This window comes from Sturnira hondurensis, unplaced genomic scaffold, assembly GCF_014824575.4.
Source record: "Sturnira hondurensis isolate 20B ecotype Veracruz unplaced genomic scaffold, ASM1482457v3 Scaffold0000460, whole genome shotgun sequence".
Lineage (NCBI taxonomy): Eukaryota > Metazoa > Chordata > Mammalia > Chiroptera > Phyllostomidae > Sturnira > Sturnira hondurensis.
Genome location: NW_028073091.1, coordinates 1,398,661 through 1,421,471, shown reverse-complemented (window position 1 = coordinate 1,421,471; position 22,811 = coordinate 1,398,661). Strand labels below are relative to the sequence as shown.

Genomic DNA, 22,811 nt, shown 5'->3' with positions numbered 1-22,811 from the left:
AGACTCACTTTTCAGAACTTTCTACTATGTTCTTTCCAATTATTGATTTTTCTCTCTTAAGGGTTATATTTCCAGCATCATGGATGTTTTTGGTTTGATGTGTTGCTCAGCTAAGTGATTGTCCTGGAATGTATGGTTGGCATTTTAAGTCACAAGTGGATGTGCTGTCCGAGTTCTCAGGAGCTGCTCACTGTGAGGTCTAAGTTGCCCTTCCACAGGCTGCTGCCTGCCACACGCTCACCCTCAAGGCGGCAGTGTTCTCTGTGCCCTGACTGCTGTTCCTTCTCATGTCCTGGAAATTACACCTTTTCAGAAGGACAAACAAGCCCAAGAATGCCAAGCTTTGGTGAATAGAATGCCCTCACTAATTAAAAGGAGACTGCTTTGAAGGTGTTTAAATATGGCAGAGTCTACATCTCATTAAATCACAATTGTGCTGATTCAGATCAACAGATAGAGATTAATGGATGAATAACAGAACATTTTAAAGAGAAACACAAATCAAAAACACCATGGACTCAAATCCAGGAGTGTGTGTTGAACTTCATTAGTAAATTCTTGCTTAACAGCGTCTCTGCTCTTAATGAGAGAGCTAGTCTTTTAATACATGAGAAATAGCCTGGAAATCAGAACAGACCCATATGCTACTTTGCAGATATAAATTTCTCTTGTCTTATTGATGCCATAAATTAAGGTGTCACAGAAGGTCTGCAGGAGATTGTGTTTGGTACACAGTGTCTAATTATTCAGAATTAGCACGTATTTGGGTGGGGTGTGCAGGCCCTGTGAGACTGACTCCTTAGCAACCCCATCCATGTCAACTGAAAATCCTTTCATCGGGTTGTTCTGCAGACACCATTGGTTCGTCCCTGAATAGACAAGATGTGGATAGGTCCTGCCAAGAAAACATCGTAAGTTCCAGGTTAAGAGCTCGTATCACCATGCCATGACAGTTCAGCTGAAAACCCAGCATTCTCCAAAGTGATCTAACTTCAGCATATACACAGTATGCTAATGAATCCCATGTTCAGTCCCAGGAATCTGTGCCATATTCTGTTTCTGTGGTCAGCACTCAAGCCTGGCTAGGAGCTATCTCTTGTGACTGCACTGTGAAGAGTAAAGGGAGCTTGAAAATAGACTCTTTTCACTATAGCTCTTTTCTGCCTGTGAGCCTTGGTTAGGGCTTGAACAATGTGATTGAATGTATTACTGTTTTTTAAATAAATGTCTGACTTTAGGATAGTGTTAGATTTATAGGAAAGTTGCAAAGATACAGAGAGTTCCCATAGACCTCACACTTCATTTCTCCTGGTGTTAAACCTTACCTTAGTATGGTGCACATGACGCAACACATGTGCATCATTCTTAATGAGTCCGTATTGTTCACGATCCCTTAGGTTTTCTTTACATGGTATCTTTTTCTGTTCCAGGATCCCATTGGAGTTACCACTTTGTAGTTAGGCATTGAAGTGTAATTTTGACATGGATCAGACTATACATTCAGTGTATCATTGCATTTCAACCAGCTACACTTAAAATGTTTGTTTCATATTAAATGTTCCTTCTTTAAAATCTAAAACCTAATAAAGAGCTAATAAATCAGTACTGTCTAAGCAATGCTACCAAATGTTTGAGGTTTCTAGTACCTTTACATTGTCTCCCTGGGTGTGTTCACAGTGAAAATCACCCACATCCAGTGGAGAATTAAGTTAGAGCACTATAAACTGGACACTGTTGATGGACACATCATGTGACATTAGCATCCTTTCAGGGTTTTACCAAAATGAAGGACATGTAGCTTGCTCTAGGTGGTAGCCTCATTTTCAGAAGAAAATAAGTCTTGAGGAGTTGGAGCAGATGAGGCTGCTCTCAGACTCTTGTCTCTTTTCAGGTATTCCCTTGTATCCAGTCAGGTGGCTGGGGCTTGGATACCAGCACCATCTAGATCCAAAGCTCTCAGACTGGCTGAATAGGAGATGCTGCAGCCTGTTAGACCAGTCACCCACTTAACCAGCTTGGCAGTGATTGCCCAAGCAGGTCATGGGGTTAAGAAGGTGGAGAGAGGTCATTTGGCCAGTCCCGATGACATGCAGAAGAGCACGCCAGTTAGGGAGAAAGCAGATGATAGGAGTGTCCATTTTGGTTGCCCCTGAACTGGTGAAGTAGTTCCCTGACTCTCTGGGCTGCAAGCCACGTGTCATCAGCAGCAGGAATGCAGATGTGGCCAGTCTCCACACCAAGTGAGCCTCTGGACCAATAAACATGGGTACCCTAGTTTTTTTCATGATTCTCTCTAATATCTTCTAGTCATGCCTGAGTCTTGCATCGTCTTCCACATTCTGTCCTACCTGAGGAGCCAGAGCCCCCCACAGTGTGTGGTGGTGGGACCTGCTGATGTAACACTGAGGGGGGCCTCCTTTGCCCACCTAGTACAGCCTGCTTGTAGCTAGATTTCATTTTATTTTATGCTGCTAGTAACATGAAACTTTTAAAAATGTAATCATAAAATTGATGTTTGTTCGAAAGGCCACATATTATATGGTTTCATCTCTATAAAATGTCTACCATAAATAAATCTATGCAGATAGAAAGCAGATTAGTGGTTACAGGGCCTGGAGGAGGCAACAGTGAGGGGATGGTAAAATGGGAACAAGGCTTCTTTTGAGGGTGATGAAATATTCCAGAATTGCCTAGTGGAAATGGTTGCCAGCCTTGTGGATATACTAAAAACCACTGGATTATAGACTTTAAAATAGTGAATTGCGTGGTATTTGAATTGTGTCATTTCAAATTTTGATGCTTGCCCTAGTTGGTGTGGCTCAGTTGGTTGGTCCTCATCTCACAAACCAAAAGGTATCTGGTTTGATCCCCAGTCAGGGCACATGCCTGGGTTGCAGGTTCAGTCCCCAGGCGGGGCATGTATAGAAGGCAGTCAATAGATGTTTCTTTCCCTGTCTTTCTCCCTCCCTCCCCATCTCTCTAAAATAAAAAATAAAAATAAAAAGTATTTGATGTGTGTTCATTGTAGAGGTGCTTAAAACTAAAGTAAGAGTTACCTATATAATTCCAGATAACTAATAATGACATCTTGATGTATGTGTGGCAGTTCCTGTTGTTGTTTTGTGTTTATTTTTTTTTCTTTGGGTTTTTTTCTTGCCCCTTTTTAAGGGTTCCATTCCCGTTTGAATCCGAGGAAACACTAGACCTTGTTCCCACTTGTGCCCTTTCTCCTGGCACACACATATTGTTACATTGCGCTTACAGCTTTTAGGAGGCGTAGTATCTTGAGTGAGGGAAACCATTTTGTGCCTATATATAGTGTAGGAGAATGACACTTTTAAAATTTCAGAATATAAATGATATCTTTAATTCTCAGGAAGCCACACCAAGGCCTAGTTTTGTTGGAAGTTAAGGTCTCAGTTCTAAGGACTGTGGCAGTTGGACAGCCTGGCTATGTTCCCATTGTGGACTTGTGAAGGAAATGCACTGGGCCTCTTCCTTTGGATGCTTCCACATCTGAGTCTCAAAGCTGGGGGCGGGGGGCTGGGGAGACTTGCTTTGCTGTCAGCCTAGTGCTCTACTTGAAACTTTATCCATTTTTCTGGGTATAGAGATAGGATACTTTTTTGCTCAAATACTCGAACATATTTTACCTAGTATCATGCTTGAAGCTGGAAGAAATAAATGACAAATGAAATTCCAGATGCCATGTGTACTGACTGGCACAAAGAAGGTTAACATTTCTAATGTCATCAGTGACTTTGTGTGTCTGGGTGGGGGTGACACCTCTGCCTCCTCTCACACAGGAGACTCCCTGTGCATGAAACCACAGGGTTCAGCAGAAGTGGGGCCTGCTTGAGTGTGGCTGGCAGGGTAATAATATGTGCGTCATAATTTACAGTTTTAATTGAACATTTCACCAAAAATGCCATATGGTGTGCTTGAGTGTGATATTGCTATGTTACAGAATTACATACTTATGATTTTGTGGTAAAAGATTTTATGATAAACACAGGGGGCGTTACTTGTGTCAGACCCTATACTTCAGCTCCTAACTGAAAACTGCCTTGGAAGACCTGGGAATGTTTTCCGCAGTGGAATTGGGCTAATGGCGCTTATTTTTCTTGGGGATGTATATTTATTTGACTGTTTCATGCCATTTGTCAATTTCTAAGCAGTTAATAATTTTTATACCTCTTTCACATGTGTGTATATATTACAAGTGTGTTTGATTTCCTGTGGTCTCTGTACATTTAAACAGTGCTGAGTGATGGCATGTGTGACATGCTAATTTAAAATTTGAAACCCAAACGGCAAGCCTTTAATTAACCCGTTGACTGCCTTGCATAGCGCCTGCTTGTCTCTCTCGTGCAGCAGCCTGTATTCGACCTACGTTCCAGTGCTTGGACCACTTGCCTCCCTGGGGGTGCAGCCCTGCTGTTCGCAGAGCGCTGAGGGAGGTTCATGTGCACAACGACTAACACGGGAGAATAATCTCGCTGCCACAGGAGAGCTGTGTGGCTTGGGAGGCAGTTTAAGAGAGTAAATATTGATGTCACTTCTGAATGGCAAACCAGGGACGTTGTTATGAAAGATGGCATGGGAGAGTAGCTTCCGACACTTGGGCATGTTTGAACTGGAAGTAGTGGCAATAAGGAGCCTTCTAACACTGGATGTGAAAGGCCAGGGGGCTATTCAGAAAGTCTCCCCTGTGAGCTCTTTCCACCTGAGGCTGCATTTTAAAGGTGCTGCAGATCTCAAGCATCACTTGCACGTCCTGTGATTTAGGAACTGGCCGTAAGGAGAGGATTGGGTCGGACACCTGTGCCCTGAAGTGTAAATGAGCCACTGTTTATTGAGCTAAACAATTTGAAGAATCTCAGCTGCCTGATTCCATCTGAAAATCACCTGTGCTTCCTTTTTCAGACCTCAGCTTTTTTCAAGGAAGGTCTTATTTTAAAAGGGGTCTGAAATGTCAGTCTGTTCTTGTCTCTCTTTCAGGACAAACAAGGGGTGACCCAATATTGAATTATAATTTGCCTTTGGTAGACTTTAAAAAAAATGTATAAACATAGAACATAAAATATACTATTTTAACCATTTTTAAGTGTGCAATCAGTAGCATAAAGTCCTGGGGTCCACAGTGTTGTGCAGCCATCACCATCATCCACTCACAGAACTTTTTCATCGTGCAGAACTGAAACTTTGTGCTCATTCAGCACGAATTCCCCGTTCCCTGCTCCTCCAGCCCCTGGCACCCAGCTTTCTATAGTCATACACTTCTTTCTGCATGAGTTTGACATCCATAGGTTCCTCATAGAAGTGAAACCATATTCTCTCTTTGTCACCGGCTTATTTCAGCCAGCATCATGTCCTCTAGGTTCAACATGATGTAGCATATGTCAGGGTTTCCTTCCTTTTCTAAGCTGCATGATATTCTATTGTGTGTGTGTCTAACTCTTGAATAAGCTTTGATGCAGTAAACCTAGATCTATCCAGGAGATGTGTTGTCAGTGTCGCCCCTGACTTCACTGTCCTCCCTCCTCTCTTCAGTGTGGGGACTCAGTCAAAGCCAAGATCCTCGGTGAAAGTCTGAAAGTAAAAGCAAAAGAGAAAAGGACTGGGTTGGAACACAGAGAAGGGTCTATGTGAAGCCCACTTGGTTCCTAGGACATCAGTTCACACCTGCCTATCACTTCCCCGGATTTGAGGAAAGGGACATGTATTCCCCATTGAGCGAGCTAGATCTATTTTGCCCTTGGTGTTTATGAGTTGGGGGTGGGTGCTCCCACTAACACACAGTCTCCAAGGGGTGGAGTAAAAATTGCAGTAAAGCCCTGGCTGGTGTAGCTCAGTGGATTGAGCGCGGCCTGCGAACCGCACAATCGCGGTTTGATTCCCAGTCAGGGCACATGCCTGGGTTGCAGGCCAGTTCCCAGCAGGGCACTCAGAGAGGCAACCATACATTGATATTTCTCTCCTTCCTTTCCTCTCTAAAGATAAATAAATAAATAAAATCTTTTTAAAAATTGCAGTAAAGATGAGAACTTCTGTTCTTACAGTTCTGGGTAGATTCATCTTAGGGCACTGGCTGCAAGTGGGTCTCGGGGCCAGAAGGGGAGTGACTTGCTTAAGAAATTCTTTAGTCCTGAATGTATTCAGAATCACCAGGGACCTGTGTCTGGAGGGCAACCTGCTGGCTCTGCTATGAAAGTGCTTTACTTTGGCAGCCAGTGTTTTGATTCTTCGCCTTCCCAGAACGAGGCTTGGGGCTCCGGAGAGTTGCTTCATCTGCCCCTGCTGCAAAGCATTTCATTTTGCCATGCTTAGGGTAAACACAAGACCTGGGTTTACTGTTGCATCAAATCCAGTGCTACAAGAGCCCCCTAGCAGTTACCATAATGCCTTTTCCCTTTAGGTTCTCTATAAACAGAGCACAGTCTTGCTAGAACATGACTGCATTTGCATAAGAAGCAAAGTAAAGGCTCCTGAAGTAAAAATTCATTAACGCGTATCCTGTGCTCTCTTGTCCAGGAGATTCAGAGGTTCTGGATCCGAATGACCCTTTGAGACAGCTGGATGGACCCAACAGCGCTATTCCAACTCTGAAAGGTAAATGAGAAATGCTCTTGTAACACGAGTCTTTAGCCGTGTTTTTAGTGCTATGTAGAGACTCATAGTGGTTTGCCATTTCTACTCAAGGCTTGGCTTTCTGGCCCTAATGGCTGGGGTGCACTGTGGCCTGGCACTGCCCCATGGATGGGCATGGTGGCAGGCCAAACTCCATAGCCGTCTGGAGATGTTTGGAAGGTTGGGGAGGGCTACTTGGAGGTGATAGGTCAAGGGTAGGCAGATGGGCACTGGAGGGAAGGAGGGGCCATAGGGAGTGTGGCCCTGAGTAGAGCTTTAAGAGGTGGACTCCTGGCTTGGCCACTAAATCTCCTGCTGACAAGTATCTCTCTTCTGGGATCATTCCCAATGTGATTGTCCAGAGTGGGAAGTTGTCTCAGATGGGCAGGCTGCTCTTCTCCACAGGGTCCTCAAGGAGCAGGTTCTTTGTCTTGTTGACACAGCCTTTCCCAGAGGTTTTAGCATCACTGCTCACTTAGCAGACTCTGTAGGCACCTTAGATTTATAGTCGATGGAACATATTTTCTGCCTCGCAGCTCAGTTATTCTAGGAAGTGTTGCTGTTCTTTCTTCATCCTCTGTAGCCTTGTTGCCTCAGATCCCTGTCTCGGTCAGCTTGGATGCTATAACAAAACACCGCACATGGGGTGACTCTCTCTGCAGGAGTCTGTTTCTCGAAGCTTGAGAGGCTGAAAGTCAAGGGTCAAGGGGTCATATGGTCAGTCCTGTTGAGAGCTCTTTGTGGCTTGCAGGTGGTGCTCTGTCCTCACTGGAGAGAGAGCTCTGGTCTTTTCCTCTTCCTATGAGGGCACTGTTTCCTACACAGAGCCACGCCCTCAGGACCCCATCTAATCCTAATGGCTTCCCAAAGGCCCCACTCCCAAATGCCAGCCCATTGAGTGTTAGGGCTTCAAAATTTGAATTTGGGGGTACACAACATAATTTATAGGTTATTGATCAGAACAGTCACTTTATTTCTGTTTAACTTTGTTTTTCTTTTGCTTTAGCATGATTTGAAGCCCAGAAATCCATAGTAGTTTCATAGCCTCCTGCATATCAATGCTCTCTGTCCCTTTAGGACTTGTGTCTAAGTCTGGGTCTTCTGGGGACTGAGCAGAGATGACTCAGGTCTGCCAGGCTCAGCCAAGGACAGTCAGCCAGAGTGTCCCTCCTTGTGGTCTTTGTGATCAAAATACTTGTGGTCTCTGCCTTGAGGAGCCTGAGGGCCTAAGGAGTTGGTATCATAAGGGAAAACTGTCAGGTTACACAATTAGGAATGATGGTATGGAGCCCAAGGAAGAGAGGAGGTCACATTGAGCTTGAAGGAAAGGAGGGCCATCTTGATTTGGGGAACAGGGCATTGCACTGAGATCTGAAGAGCTGACATGTCCTAAGAGGTGACAGGTAGGGATATGTGCCAAGGCAAATTCCTGCAAAAGCCCCAAGGCCAAGAGAGCTCAGTGTCTTGGGGCAGCTGAGAGAGATGGCTTCTGGGCTGGGATGGCTGAAGTTAGAGAGGTTGGACTGGATGACTTGATACTGCAGCCATCCGCCACGCGTACGTCTTTCAGTTTAAATCAATTAAATGAAATGAAGAATCTAGTTCCTTGGTCCTACTAACTACATTTCAAGTGCTCAATGGCTGCACAGACCTAGAACATTCCACCATCACAGAAAGATCTGCCAGGCCCCTCTACGTAGAGCATGCACAGCTCAGTGGATGGCAGGAGAGAGCTCTGTTTCATCACAAGTGCCTTCCCCCTATGGAAGGTTCTGGCCTGGGATTTGGTGTAACCTGGTTCACACTCTGAAGCTCATTGGACAGCTCTGGAGGATGATAGTGGGGAAGTGGAGGGGCAGTTAGTATGGAAGAAAGGCTGGGTGAAGAGAAGTGGACAAACCACAGTACTGCTCTAAAACCCAATATGTGGTCATCATGTGGACTTTCCACTCCCCTTAGTGAAGCATGCTGTCCCCCCAGTAGACTGTGGGCCTACTTGTGAGCCTAGACTAGGGGTCATGGAGCAGGGAGGAGCTGGGAGTGGGTGGGAGCACCACCTGCCACCACTGTTTCCTGCCTAGAGGGCTTACGGCTGAAAGAGCATCTGCTGATCAAGGGACAGAGAAATGCCTGTGGGCTGAATGTTCATGGACATATGTATTCTTATCTAGCCACAAGCTGCAAACATTGATGAGTCAGAGTCAGTGCCTCAGATGGCTCTTGGACCACCTTTTTGATGTTTGAGCAGTGCTCTGTAATGCCCTGTACTTAGTTGGGTTTTACTGGCTTCCTGACTGTTTGACTAACCCACATGTGACTGTGTTAAAGCCTGTGCCTGTGCCTGTGTCATTATGCAGGGAGTTTCAGGTAGGGTTTGGAAGTTTGCACTTCTCCAAGGCATAGGAATATCAAGTGCAGAGGATAACTGGTCAAGAGGCTGTGTGTGTTTGTGTAGACACATACTTGTAAAAGGGCAGTGCACCAAGTCCGAGAAGAATGTTGTTTCATTCAATTCATTCACATATCTCAGGTTTTGTAAACTCAGTGCTGTGGAGTGTCTGTGGAAGCACATCATCTCTGAGAAGTCAGTGGGGTGCCGTCCATCCTGCAGCCCCACAGCAGACCCAGCATGCTGCCTCTCTTGCCTAAGCAGAGAGCTAGCTGCTCAGCATCCCCCTGAAACCAGGAGGGGGAGTTCCTAACCACCCCCACTGGAGGAGGGCATATTGCAGTGATAGGTGATTTCAAAAGCATTCTGAATAATGGGGCAGGAACTGATGCCTGCTCACCATTCTGTGATCTGGAGATGAACTAAAATTTCTGTGGACAGAGAAAAAAGGGCAATCAGTAGAGGTCATTGTGTTGGCATGGAAATGAAGCCTGTTCTCTGGTTACTTAGTTTTGGTTCCCAATTCATGTAGGATGTATAGTTTGATCAATATATCTAGTTCATTATGGAACTTTTGGGGGGGTGTGCGTGTGTGTGTGTGTGTGTGTGTGTATGTGTGTGTGTGTGTCTCCTGGAGTTTAGTACAGAGTGAGGGTCTCCATGCATGGCTGATGGTGCAAAAGTGAAACAGCACTCTAAATTGCAGACACAGCTTTTCTGTCTGTAACTGGGAACGTGGACCTGGGCTGAGCTGTGAGTCTGAGCACCTGCAATGATGGGCTGAGTGTCCTCCGGCCCGTCATTAAAACTTTGGGTAGTGGCAGAAGGCCTAAAATTTTTCCCAGCTTCCTGTGCCAGAGCTCATGCGGGGTTTCCAGGCTCTCCATCTGGGCCACTCTGGAGGTGAAGGCCATTGGTTTAGCACCTCTGACCTCCTGCTGGCTGTGCATTTTATTTTCAGGGCCCGTTGGGTTATCCTAGATGTGGTAAACTGAATGGTGTTGGCAGAAAGCCCCAACCCCACAGGTCAGAGGTTTCAAAGCACACAAAACAGCATGTGCAGGGCTCAGACTGTGGTCAGGTCCTCGGACATGTGCGTGTGAGCACACCTGTGGAGAGTGGGATTGCACCCAGCTGATTTTCACCTTCAAGCCTTCCTCTTTACCTCATCTTCTTCCCAGGGTCCTCCAAGTCCCCGCCCCCCACCTCTCCCCAGGTAGTTCTGCTACTGATGCTGCATCTGGGATTGAATCATGGTAACCAACACCACTGTCATCTGGCTGGTACCATTGATTGCTGCCCTTCCTACTGCAGTGACAGAGGAGGCAGGGGTTCTTCTTTCTCAGCATGTTGGGTGTAAACATGATACTTAGGGGGGGTGACTTTTCCCACAAGTCCCCTGTCTGCCACAGATGAAAGTAAACAAGACATGACATGATCTGCTTGGGGAGCAGAGGTGGCCAATCCCTCAAAGGGGAGGGGCCTCGAGCAGTGGCCAGTTTCTCACGGGGCGGGGGGTGGGGGAAGGTGTTGAGTCCCCTCCTCCAGGGGCTCTTATTGGGTTGTAACACACAGGAATACAGGGTGGCAATGATCAAACAGTAGATAACATTTCAAAGAAACCTGAGGGCTTAATCTGAGTCAGTGTCTGTCAGGAAAGGGGGTTGCAGAAACTTTGGGAGACATACTCATTTCCTCTTGGACCCTTACCATATGAATGAAAGCACTCTTAACAGAGCAGATTTCACAGGTTTATCAGGAATTCTTTGTGATGCCAGACCCTCCCCACCCCGCCCCGTCCCACACACACACACACACAAACTCTTGCAAGGCAAGGAGCTGCACCCCCTCCCCATCAGGTATTCAGGCTTAAGTGGATTAGAGCCAGGAAGTGCTTCTCCCAGAGGACATGGGGACTCGATCTATGACATATAGCCGGAGGACAGGGGTCCATTGCTCCCTCTTTGTTGCAGCCCCCCCCCCCGAGTCCTTCCATGAAGGCCTCCCAAGTGGTCGAGTCTGGCTTAGGTTGCCCCCTGTTGTGAGGGGTCTTACCCGTCATTGACTTCCGACCAAGCTTTGGGGGCAGGGAGGAAACTGAGGCAGCATTTGCTACCAGAGACAAGCTTTGTGTTCCGTGGCTCACATTCCGGAGGTCACTTGCTCGTCCTTAGCCCCGGGGCGGGGAGGTTGGGGGGCGGTTAGGGTTACAATTCCTGAAACCAGGCAGAGGGGTCCCCAACAGATACTGCCATTCACATGTTTATTCGCATGTGCTTGTCTTATAGCTGTCCCTGGTGTGTATGTCTGTTTCACATATCTGCCCCTCTGCAAGGATGTGAGTGTCACCCTGTGCATAGGAAGCTGTCTCCTTCCTTCTTCGTCACCTTGTGTTAGTTTCTGCGGGCCATCACAATGAAGTGCCACGGAACGGGCCCTTGAAACGATAGATACTTACTCTCTCACAGTTCTGGAGCATGGAAGTCCCAAATCAAGGAGTCAACAGGGCTAGTTCCTTCTGGGGACTGTGAGGAGAAACCGATCCATGCCTCTTACCTCCTGTTGACAGTCCCTTCAGTTCTGTGGCTTGTGACAGCATCACTCCAGTCTCTATCTGAGTTGTCACATGGCCTTCTTCTCTGTGTGTCTCTGTCCAAATATCCTTCTTACGAGGACATCAGCCATGGGAGTAGGGCCCCCCCATATGAGTTCAACTTAACTTGACCCTGTTTTCAAGTAAGGTCCCATTCACAGGTTCTAAGGATCAGAGCTTCCACAGAACTCATTGGGGGATGTAGTTCACCACCCAGCATCCTTCTCCAAATGTGCAGACACTCTTTGGTGCTGCTCTCCATTTCACAGGTCATTTCATTTCCTTTTCCCTGTTTTTCTCATTTTCTCTGATTCTCATCCTTTTTAATCTTACACCTTCTTCTTCTGCCCCTGTTGCCCCCCCGTCTAAGCAGCCTCCTCTCATTTTACCTGACTGGTCCTGTTCAGACCACCAGATAGGTTAGTGGGGCAGTCTGAAAGGCGGGGGGCTCTGCTTCTACCACCTGACTGGTTCATTGACCTTTAATGCCCCCTGGGAAGAGCAGCACTCAGAGTCTCCAAATCACCAGCCCTTCCAGGCAGGTTGTCTGTTTTGTTTCCCATAAATCAACACCCTATGACCTTGTGACCCCTTGTAGATAAAGCTCTTCTTATCTCCCCAAATACCTACATGATCTGGCTGGGTTGGTGAGTATGTGGGTGGTCATTTGCAATAAAAATGAGGTCACTAATATGTAAGGCAGGAGTGGTATCTTAGTAGCAGGTCCCTCTGCCTCTGGTGTGTCTTCATCTGGACTCAGCTCCACTGTCCCAAGTGTGGGTGAGCAGAGAGTTGGCCTGGGCAGCAGGAAATAGAACTCATCAGCATGTCTTGTGAAACCCCCTCCACTATGAGGAAGGGAAACCCTCTGGGGAAACTAAAAGGGGAGATTTCTGTTCTGACGCTGTGGAATGCTGATGACCTCCCTGCGAGTGGTCAGCACCAGGCCTGGCTCCTCTCAGCCCATCCAGTCATGTCTGCCAAGGTTTGAGGCAGCTCTCAAGGAAGCCTTTGTGAGCAAGGAAGGAGTTTAGTGATGGGTCATACAGACCCCATATTTTGCACGTAAGGGAAATGAAGTTGAGAGGTTAAATGGCTAGCTGTGAATAACACACCAAAGAAACAGCAGCATGGTGCTTCATCTCCAAAGAGCTTTCTCTCTAGCTTTCATTTTGGCCAAAATTGGTAGAACAAACTAATGTGGCCACCCTCCCACGTAAATTACATGCAAGTGCTCAGTCAGATATTAGTCAAACATGTACACTATTAGATGAACTTGTAGAAGAAATGGAGAACTGCCCAGGAGCCAGGAAAGGGAAGGGACCAGCACTATGCTTGCCTGGTTGGCGGCCTTGGAGAATGGCCTAGGTATCCTGGGAAAATATTTCCCTGAGGCAAAGAGTTGGGCTCTGCAGGTGTCATACAGTTTTGATATAGGCTGCCCAGCAGTGGTAGGTGGTGTCACAGATGTGGGCACATCTCTGGGAGCTAGAGAAGAAGGAGCACTAATAAGATATGGACACCTCAGCAGTTCTGGTGCGGGCCAAGGGCACCAGCACATTTTTCAGGTCCTGCAATGCTCTGATATTGGAATAACCCCTCAGAACATAAATGTTCCACTAGAGAGAATACCAGAAGTAGGAAAATCCCAAGTGAGATGACCTTAAAAATACACTAAGGTTACTAATTTCAGGAGAACTAGGGGTTGGGAGGGACAAAAATCAAATTTGGTTTTAGTAAAATGAAGGCATTTGCATTTCTTGTATCCTAATACAAGGCTGGTGAGATATCAGCCCTGCTATAGAAAGTATGCTGTTAAACTCAGTTGCATTGGAGCCTTGGGTTTTAACATCAAGTTGGAAGGGAACCTGCACAGTCTGAAGAATAGAGGTGTTGAGGATGAGCCTCTGCAGAAAGCCAGGAGACCCGGGGGTTACAGTCTATTTCACCCATCAGCCTAGGGAGGTGCCTCCACCCTGGCTCCAGGTAGGAGACACGTTTTCCCCACGAGAACTCAAACTTGGACCCACCACACAGGGAACCAAATCTCCATGACTGGAATGTTGCAAGGATTCCAGAGTCGACAAGGGAACTTATTTGGCAGTGCCCATTGTAGGAATCCAGTCTTCAATGGGTTTCCACAGGAAAACCAGCCCGGCAGGGAAAAATTACAAAGCACACTTGGAGAGGCCCAGCGTGAATGGTGAGTTAGCAACCAGGGAAGCTAGAAGAATTAAAAATAAAGGAAGGAAAAGCAGTGGATTTGAAAAGGAACCAAAGAGACCTTGTGGACAAAATCATAATTGCTGCTATGAGAAACCTGATGGATAGGTTAAGGAGTAGACAGTGCAAAGCTAAAGATAAAAAAGGATAGGGAACATAAAAGTAGGTAAAGGGCATGAGGAATCACATAGGCAGTCAGTGTGTATTTAGAGTGAGATTTCAAAGAAGAAATAACTGGGAAGGGAGAAATAATATTTCATGAGCTTTTGATAGAGAATTGTATGCAATTGATGAGAGACACAAATTATCAAATGTTTAGAATGCACTGAGGCCCAAAGAGGCCAAAATGAAAATAAATTCACAGTAGTACTTTGAAATGGCAAAGGAAATATGAAAAGTAGCCCTTTTAAAAGGGCCAAGGTCAGATTACCCACAAAGGAATAGGAACAGACAAGGCTTATGGTAAGTGCAAAAACCAGAGGATGCTAGTGTAATTGCCAGTTTAGACTTCTGTGCCCAGATAGACTGTTACTCAGGGGTAAAAGTAACAGGTATTTTTAGAGCAAGACTCTGTTTCAACCTCATTGCTTTACTTGGAAAAAGAGTGTCAATCGGGAAGAGTTTTGTTGTACTGAGAGGAAGGAATGAGATGCAAGTGGTGTTGATGCGGAAAGAAATTGGCAAACAGGTCAGCAAATCTAAATAGCTCTGTTAGTTGAAAAGCAGCAATAATAATGACTATGGGGCTTAAAAATGGAGCATAACTAAACATTGGGAAGCCGTAACTCAAAGCCATAACAATAGAAGAGAGGAAAGGTGAATCAAGAGACAAAAATAAAAACAAAAACAAAGCCCATCACTTAAAAACTCACAGATTAACATGTAGACTCAGAAATTAACATGTTAAATATTATGTTGTTTGTAAGGTTCATGTGTGATATATGATCATAAAAGTGATTTAAAAATTAAAAGTAAAGAGTAGGGTGGTGTTAACCAAAAGTGCTCTGAGGTGACTACATTAATGTCAGACAAAATGCCCTTTCAGACAAAACCGTTATGTAGTAATATAAGGACCAGATGATGTGATAAACCCAAAGTTTATTGTTCCTAGCAACTCAACCTGACAGAGTTAGTTATAGCTGTTTGATAAGTACAGAATCAGTTGACATATATCTCATTGACACTAGTAGATGAGCATATTAAAAATTTAAACAACACAATGGACAAGCTTAATCTAATGAACATGCATATATGAAGTTTGTCGGGAAGGTACAATGTAATATGAAAAATAGACATTTATTGAAGGAGGTACAAGATACATTGTACATAGGACAGTGATGCCTCAGTCACCTTCAAAGTAGGCACCTTGGGACCTCACACAGTTCTCCCAGTCACCTTCAGCTGTCCCATCGTATTTTCCTGAATCTCACTGATGGTCTGAAATCTCTTCCCTTTCAAAAGTGATTTTAGTTTTGGGAAAAGTCAGGAGTCACAGGGCACCAAACCTGGGCTGTATGGGGGGGCTGAGTCACCTGAGTGATTTGATATTTTGCCAAAAATCTCTGCACGAGATGAGATGCATTAGTGGGTGTGTTGTCATGATGAAGTTGCCAATCACCAGTTGTCCATAGCCACAGCCTTATGAATAGTTTCCACAGAGGAAAAATGAACTCTATTCCACAAGTTCAAGCTTAACGTAAAATTTGATGCAGATTCATTGCTCTACTCAGTCACTTTGAATGCAACAGCCACACAGTATACATGCTCACTCAATGCTGTCTACTGCCCCCACTATTAGAGTAAAGTTGTCATTGTTCATACATGTGCATGCCAGTCCTCTCTTTGGCTGCCAGGTTACGTGGGTGTTGTGTAAGCCATTCTCATTTTATTAACAATGGTTGGACTTTTTCTAGACAGACCTCATATAATGCCTTCACTGAGAAATTAGAGTAAACATATTCTTAACCAGTCAAATGTGGACCATTTACAGGAATTGATGCCACATTGGGCTCTAAGTGAATCTGTGTGGTATCAAAGAAACACCATCACACAGGCTGTCTTCTGTGACAACAATGCAATTGTAGCACACTTTTAATAACTTATAGCTACAAGAAAAAATTATAATGTAAGTTGTAAGGTATTGGGTCCAATCAGCCATATGGAGTTTAAATAAACTGATTTATTGGGTGGCTGAAGAAGACGTTGACGGGAGCCCTGGTGCCTGGCTCAGTTTGTTGGAGCATCACCCTGTGTACCAAAAGGTTGTAGGTTTCGATCCCTGGTCAGGGTGCATGAAGGAGGCGACTGATCAACGTGTTTCTCTTTCTCTCTTTCTTTCAAAAATCAGTAAACATATCCTTGGGGGAGGATTTTGAAAAAGAAGATGAAGTGGGATTTCGCATTTAGTGCATATATTAGAAAATGAAAAAGATAGAAATTTCATTAACCGCAGAAGTTAGAAAAAGAGCATCAGTACAAAGATTTGAACAGGCTGTACAGAAGGAGAGTGCCAGTGGCCAGGATCTTCTAGGAGATGTTCAGGCTCATGAGGAATTCTCAAAATGGAAAATATGATAGCAGCATGTTTGTTGGGCTGAACCACTGTAAAGCCCTCAAACACCCAATGTTGGCAAGGTGGTGGGACAGCTCTGTAATCGAGGCATCATCAGTAGAGGACAGATGGTCTCAAGCACTGCTGAGCCCTAGAGAAGTGAGAGACTTCACAGCCCTCTGAGTTAGCGCTCCTGCTGTCCAGGTGCTTCTGCATGTGTGCAGGACGAGCCAAGTGTTACAGGAGGTCTTTAAACGCTTGTTTGCACCAGCAATGTGGAAACGGTTTACTGCCCCTCCATTGGAAAAAGCATAATGAAATTGTGGTTTATTTGTACAGTGGAATATTATACAGTAATTAAAACAAAAGATTAAATTCAAAGTTGACTTTGAGTGAAAAAAACACAAAACACTTAGCAAAGATGTTCTTTCAGGGAAAATTTTTAAAATTTAGGGTAATACAGATATGCTTTAGAACTGTGTGTACCACCAGTTATCTAAGAGAGGGAGTAACATGGGGCAGTGGGCTTTAGTTATATTTCATAATGTTTTATTTTTTGAAGTGTAAATCAAATACATTAAAATATTAGCATAAAATTTTGATCTATACATGGATACTATTATATTAATATTTTTATTTTTCTGTATGTTGACATTTCAGTATTAAAAAATCAAAGGAATTGCTGTTGAACAAAAACACTTAGAAGAACATATGACTAGTATGTTTTTTTAAAGTAAAAGGGCTATATTATTGTTATTTAAAGAAGATACCTAAATAGAGAGTACAAGGCAATTGACTCAAACTATTTTGGCTAATAAGGTAGTTTAGTAACGTGACAAGATGAAAGGGAAGTATACCAGGTGGACTGAACAATGGCTTCCAAAGATGCACACGTCCTAATTCCTGGAACCGGTGAATAGTCACCTTTCCTGACACAAGAACTTTGAAACTGGGATTAAGCTAAGGATTTTGAGATGAGAAATGATCCAGGTGGGTCCAGTGTGTTCGCAGACGTCCTTAAACGGGAGGCAGGAGGCTCAGAGTCACTGGTTGGAGGTGTAGTGAGAAGCAGAGGTTGGAGTGACCCAACGAGGGCACCAGAAGCCAAGGCAGGTGGTGGCCTCCAGGGCCAGGGAAGCCACAGGAAGAGACTCCCCTGGAGCCTCCAGTAGGCACAAAGCCCTGCAACACCTTGATTTGGCGGGGGTGGGGGGGTGGGAGGGGGTGGGGGTGGGTTGACCTCCAGAGCTGTAAGATGAATTTGTGTTGCTTTGCTCTACTGAGTTTGTGCTAATTTGTTACAGCAGCAAGAAAAAATCAGTACAATATATAGATATATAATAGTTTTCCTGTAAGCCTTAAACCACTTACATGGAAATAATAGAAACAAAACCAGTTCACTCACAAGTAAGGAAAGTTATGGAGTACCTAGAAAACTACCTAAAAATAAATGTTAAGATGTGTGTAAAGAAAATGACAAACCTTTTTTGAAAAGATGAGAAGGTCTGAAATAGAGACATAGACCTTGTTTCCTCAGTATTGTCAAAAGGTCAGTTTTATACAAATATCTATAAAAGCAGTTCTCCATCAACACCCCAAATTTTGTATCCTCACCTGAGGACATGCTTGTTGATTTTAGGGTGAAGGTGAGGGTGGGAGAGAGAGAGGAAGAGAAACACTGATGTGCGAGAGAACCATCAGTCAGTTGCCTTTCACATGTACCCTGACTGGGGACTGAACCCGCAACCTAGGCATGTGCTCTGACCAGGAATCAAACCCCTGATCTTCTGGTTTATGGGACAATGCTCCAACCAACTGAATCACAGTGGCCAGGGTAACAGTCCAATTTTTAAGTGGAATTTAGGATGATTCTAAAGTGAATGTGAGAAACTAGCCCCAAAAGGTAACATTTGTTATTCTTGATGTCTAGATATATTTCAGTCACCATAATTGAGTGTAACTTTCCCACAGTTCCAGGCCTAGTTCAGTGGGGTGGGAGCAGGGTTAGAAACACATGGGAGATGGTTCAAGATGGGGCAGCCCAAGGAACACCCTCTGCAAAGGTGACCTTTTGGTGCAGAGACTTGCCCCTTGAGAAATAGGGAAGCTCCAACACAAGGTGTTCTCAGTGGACTCTGCAATAAGTGTCCAGCTGGATGTGTTTTAGGAAGAGCAAAGAACACTCCCTTCCAGTGGAGAAAGGGTAGGGAAAGTTCCAGAAGCAATACCATGGATATAAGTTAACTTTTCTTTGTCATCTTTCTACTTGCTTTCTTCCTGAAATCTCAGTTTTAGTGACCTAGCTAGGGCAGAGGCAGTGAATTTATGAAGTTATCATATTGACTTACGGTTTTGGTCTCTCTGAGCCTCCAGTAGAACATGAAGGAGGTTGATTCAAGGCCTACATTGGAACAGGGTGGCCTTCTCTATGCCACTGTACCCAGAGCCACCCGGGGATGGTGCTGGCCATTGAGGACTGTGCTTTCCATTCTGGCAGTGCCCTCTAGTGCTGCCTGTTCTCAGTGTTGTCTGGTCTACTTGAAGTTCTTTCTTAGAGGGTTTGGGTTCGCTGGAGCTACAGCTCCGTTCTCCTCAGCCCTTCAGAGCAGGGTTCACAATGTTGAGTAGGGTTGACCCCAGGCTCTGTGCCCAAGCAGAGGGCAGGGCAGGTGGGAGCAAATCCTCCCTGTCTTTACCTCTCAAAAAGGAGCCTTCTTGGGGACACTGAAAGCCTCGGTCTTAGCAGTTGCCAACATGTCAATCAGGGGTGTAGAAGAAGCTGTTAAGGGGAATGAATGGAACATTGAAGAATAAGTCCATGTTTCCATAAGCTTCTGAGGGGAAAAAATGTGTTCTTGCAAAGAACTAGATACTGAGGGTCTATTTACTGTAATTGGACAGTCCCAGTTTCCCCTCAGGTTCCCTTCTAAGTGGTGCAGATCCTTAACTTTCTTCTCTGAGCACTACCGTTCTTTCTTCCTTGACAAATGTCTCTTCCATGTTGAAGAATTCTTCTGTACTTTCGAAGATATTTAACTGACCAGTGGAGATGTCCTGAAAATGGAGGGAGATGATGGCAGAAGAACTCTGGAACCAGCCCCTACAATCAATGAGATGACAGTTAACAGAGACTTCAGTGTCCTGACCCTCAGAACCCCTCAGAACTCCTTTTAGATTTTGCTAGTCGTCTCGGAGACACAGACCCTCACACCCTCCCTGTACCTGAAGCATTGCACTGCACGTGTCTGCTGGGAAGCCATGGCTTGTTATGCATACAGATAAGAATTACAATTAAACTTAATGCCAAGAGGAAGAGATTGTTGTGACTTTAATGTCATTTTCTATTTTAAATGACAATTTGCTGACTATTCTATATTCCTTAGTGTGCCTTTAATGTTATAAAGACCTTAGTGAGACATTTGAATATTAAGCAACTTGAAATTACTTCATATGAAACCCGGATTAATGTGGGATCTTGTCAGAATACAATGTGACAATGCGTTTGCCATATTCTGTCAGAGTGACTGCTCAAAACTGTGAAGTCAGAGTTGATGTTGTGTTCAGGGATGCAGGGTCTAGTGCAGGAACCTCAGTCACACAGGTCTTCCCTAGCTGAGCTGGTGCAGTTGAGTTCATGAAGAGCATTCATCCAGAATGCCACTTGACTTAATTTAGAACATTTTTTCAGGGGGTTGTCATGGACATTTCAGTTACCTTCCAGCTTTGTGTCATCCATAAGAATTCTGTTTGACACCTTACTTTACTACATTGAGAAAAGGGTTGGTCTGGAAGGAATCAAGGTAGACCCTACTGATATTTATAATATAATCACAAATAATAATCAGGGTGCATTAGTAACACCTCTCCAGACAGATATCTATCCAGTCTTCCTTATGAAGGAAAACTGCCCCTTTATCATGAAACCCACAGCATCCCACCCCCTCACCTACCACCAACCAACCACCCACTGTTGAGGGGACCATCACCTGTCCTGTGAAACTTACCCCGGGGGTCTTACTAGAAATCCTGTAATTTTTCTATCCAGTTTAATCAGTAATAACAGAGATAGGCCATCTTTCAATCTTTCAACTTTATTTTTTTAAAAGAATTAGGGACTAATCAGAAATCAAGCCAGAAGATTCAGAACATAAGTTTTTGAACTCAGAAGTGAGTTCATCTCCTGATGATTGATTGTCTTGTCTTGTCTTGTCTGTCTAGACTTGTTTGTTTTTTATGTGTTACGGAATTTTAGCATGTGTGTTTATCTCAAGAGAGTAACCTCCTGCCCCTGACCTACACCACAAATGCACATATACACACACATGCTACACACACACCCCTGTCCTCTACTGTCTGCCTCACTTCCTCTTGTACTGTTGGCATGGGTTGCAGTTGAGACCAGAGCAGCATTTCCAGCCCTGCTCACTCTGTATTTTGGGTCCTTCCCTATAAAGTGTGAGCCAGGGATAGCTCCTTTCTGCTTCTGACCCAGATGCAGTGGGAGGTCAGCACCACTTAGCTTTGTCATTCTTGTCTTGGTTAGGCTAGTGATTAGCTTGTGTTTTAGGACATCTTTTCATGAAACAAGAGAGAGGATGGATTTATAGTCAGTCCTCATTGTTTGTTGATTTCATGTTGGTGAGTTTGCCTACTGCCTAAAGTTTCTGTAACCACACATCCACCCTCACTCACATTTGTGGTTCACTCACAGACATACTCAGAGCAGGGAATTTGGATTTCCAGCTGCGTGCACTCCCAGCTGAGCGTGAGGGAGGTAATACTCTGCCTGCCTTGTTTCGGCTCACACCGGGAACAAGTGTCCTTTCCATGGTTGGTAGTCCCATGGTTTCACATTTTGTTGGTGATTTCACTGGTTAAAATGCCTGATACACCCTGGCTAGTGTGGCTCAGTGGATTGAGTGCCTGCTTGCAAACCAAAGGGTCACCAGTTCGATTCCCAGTCAGGGCACACGTCTGGGTTGTGGACCAGGTCACTAGTAGTGGGCACATGATGGCAACCACACACTGATGTTTCTCTCCCTTTCTTTCCCCTTCCCTTGCCCTTCTCTAAAATAAAGAATATCTTTATTTTTTTTAAATGCCAAATACTGGTGCTGAAGTGTGACTGGTGTCCCTAAGCACAGAGAGCTGTGATGTGCCTTGTGGAGAAAATATGTGAGCTGGATATGCACCCTCTAGGCAGGAGCTCCACTGCTGTTGTCTGTGAGCATGATGTCAGTGCATCAACAATAGATAATAAATAAGGTGTCTTTACACAAAAACACACCTAAAACAGGGTTAGGTATTGTTCATTCGATGAAAATGCTCTGACTGCAGGCTCAGTTATAGCAGTGGTTCTGTATTACCTAATTCTGTGTTCTTGCAACATTCTAGAACACAGTTCTGCCAATAATGGGACTAGACAGTGTGTGTGAGAGAAATTAAAGCCTCCCCCAGCAGCTCCCAGGAAGCCCTTCTCACCAGCCTCTGCTGAAGTTTGCTTTTATGTGACACTCTCCTTTTCAGGTTACTTTCTGAACTTTCTGGAGCCAGTGAACAATATCACCATAGTCCAAGGTCAGACTGCCATTCTGCACTGCAAGGTGGCTGGCAACCCACCCCCCAGTGTGCGGTGGCTGAAAAATGATGCCCCGGTTGTGCAGGAGCCAAGGCGTGTCATTATCCGGAAGACAGAATATGGCTCACGGCTCCGCATCCAGGACCTAGACACAACAGACACCGGCTATTACCAGTGTGTGGCCACCAATGGGATGAAAACCATAACTGCCACTGGCGTCCTGTTTGTGCGGCTTGGTGAGTGAGGACAGTCTGGGCCTGTCCATTTGCAGCTAGAGAGCCTGAGATTAACTTGCAGTTTGAAATTGCACACACATACACCAGCAGAGAAGAAATTAATAAAGCAGTTGCCAAAAGCCTTCCCTTGTGCATGGGGCCCAGTTTACCCTGCTTCCCATTCAACTAGTAAGAAGAGGGGCACAGATGAACACACTGGATGCAGAACATAAAATCAGGCACAAAGGTGAGCTGTGAGATTTAGTGGGAAGGTCATGTATCACAAGGTCACCCTGCCACATACAGCCTGGGGGGCCCGCACAGGCCCAAATACCTACCTACCCCACTGACACCTGGCCCAGCTGAGAGGAGGGGTGGACAGCCAGCATGATTACAGTTCTATACTCCTGAGCTTATTAAATGGCTGGAAGGAATGTATCCCCTTTTCATCTTGGTTGTGAGAAGGTCTCTGCAATGCTCCAGCCTGTCACACAAACCTCAGGCCACTTCATCACTGATTAGTAAGGTATATCTTATGAATCAAGGTTAGATGAAGATGAGGAGGGAGAAAGAGAAAAACTCCCAATAATATGTCCAAATAATTCTGCCTAAACAGACTGCCCCTCCATGCT

At 45.0% G+C, this 22,811-nt stretch overlaps 1 protein-coding gene across 1 annotated transcript in view; it reads left to right on the top strand.

Moving 5' to 3' along the window:
* Window positions 1-22,811, top strand: part of ROR2 (receptor tyrosine kinase like orphan receptor 2) — a 218,017-nt gene that overhangs the window by 161,632 nt on the left and 33,574 nt on the right. Inside the window, exons 2-3 of the mRNA XM_037041305.1 lie at window positions 6,535-6,612; window positions 21,913-22,200. Coding sequence (XP_036897200.1) covers window positions 6,535-6,612; window positions 21,913-22,200 — 366 coding nt within the window. The remainder of the gene's footprint in view (window positions 1-6,534; window positions 6,613-21,912; window positions 22,201-22,811) is intronic.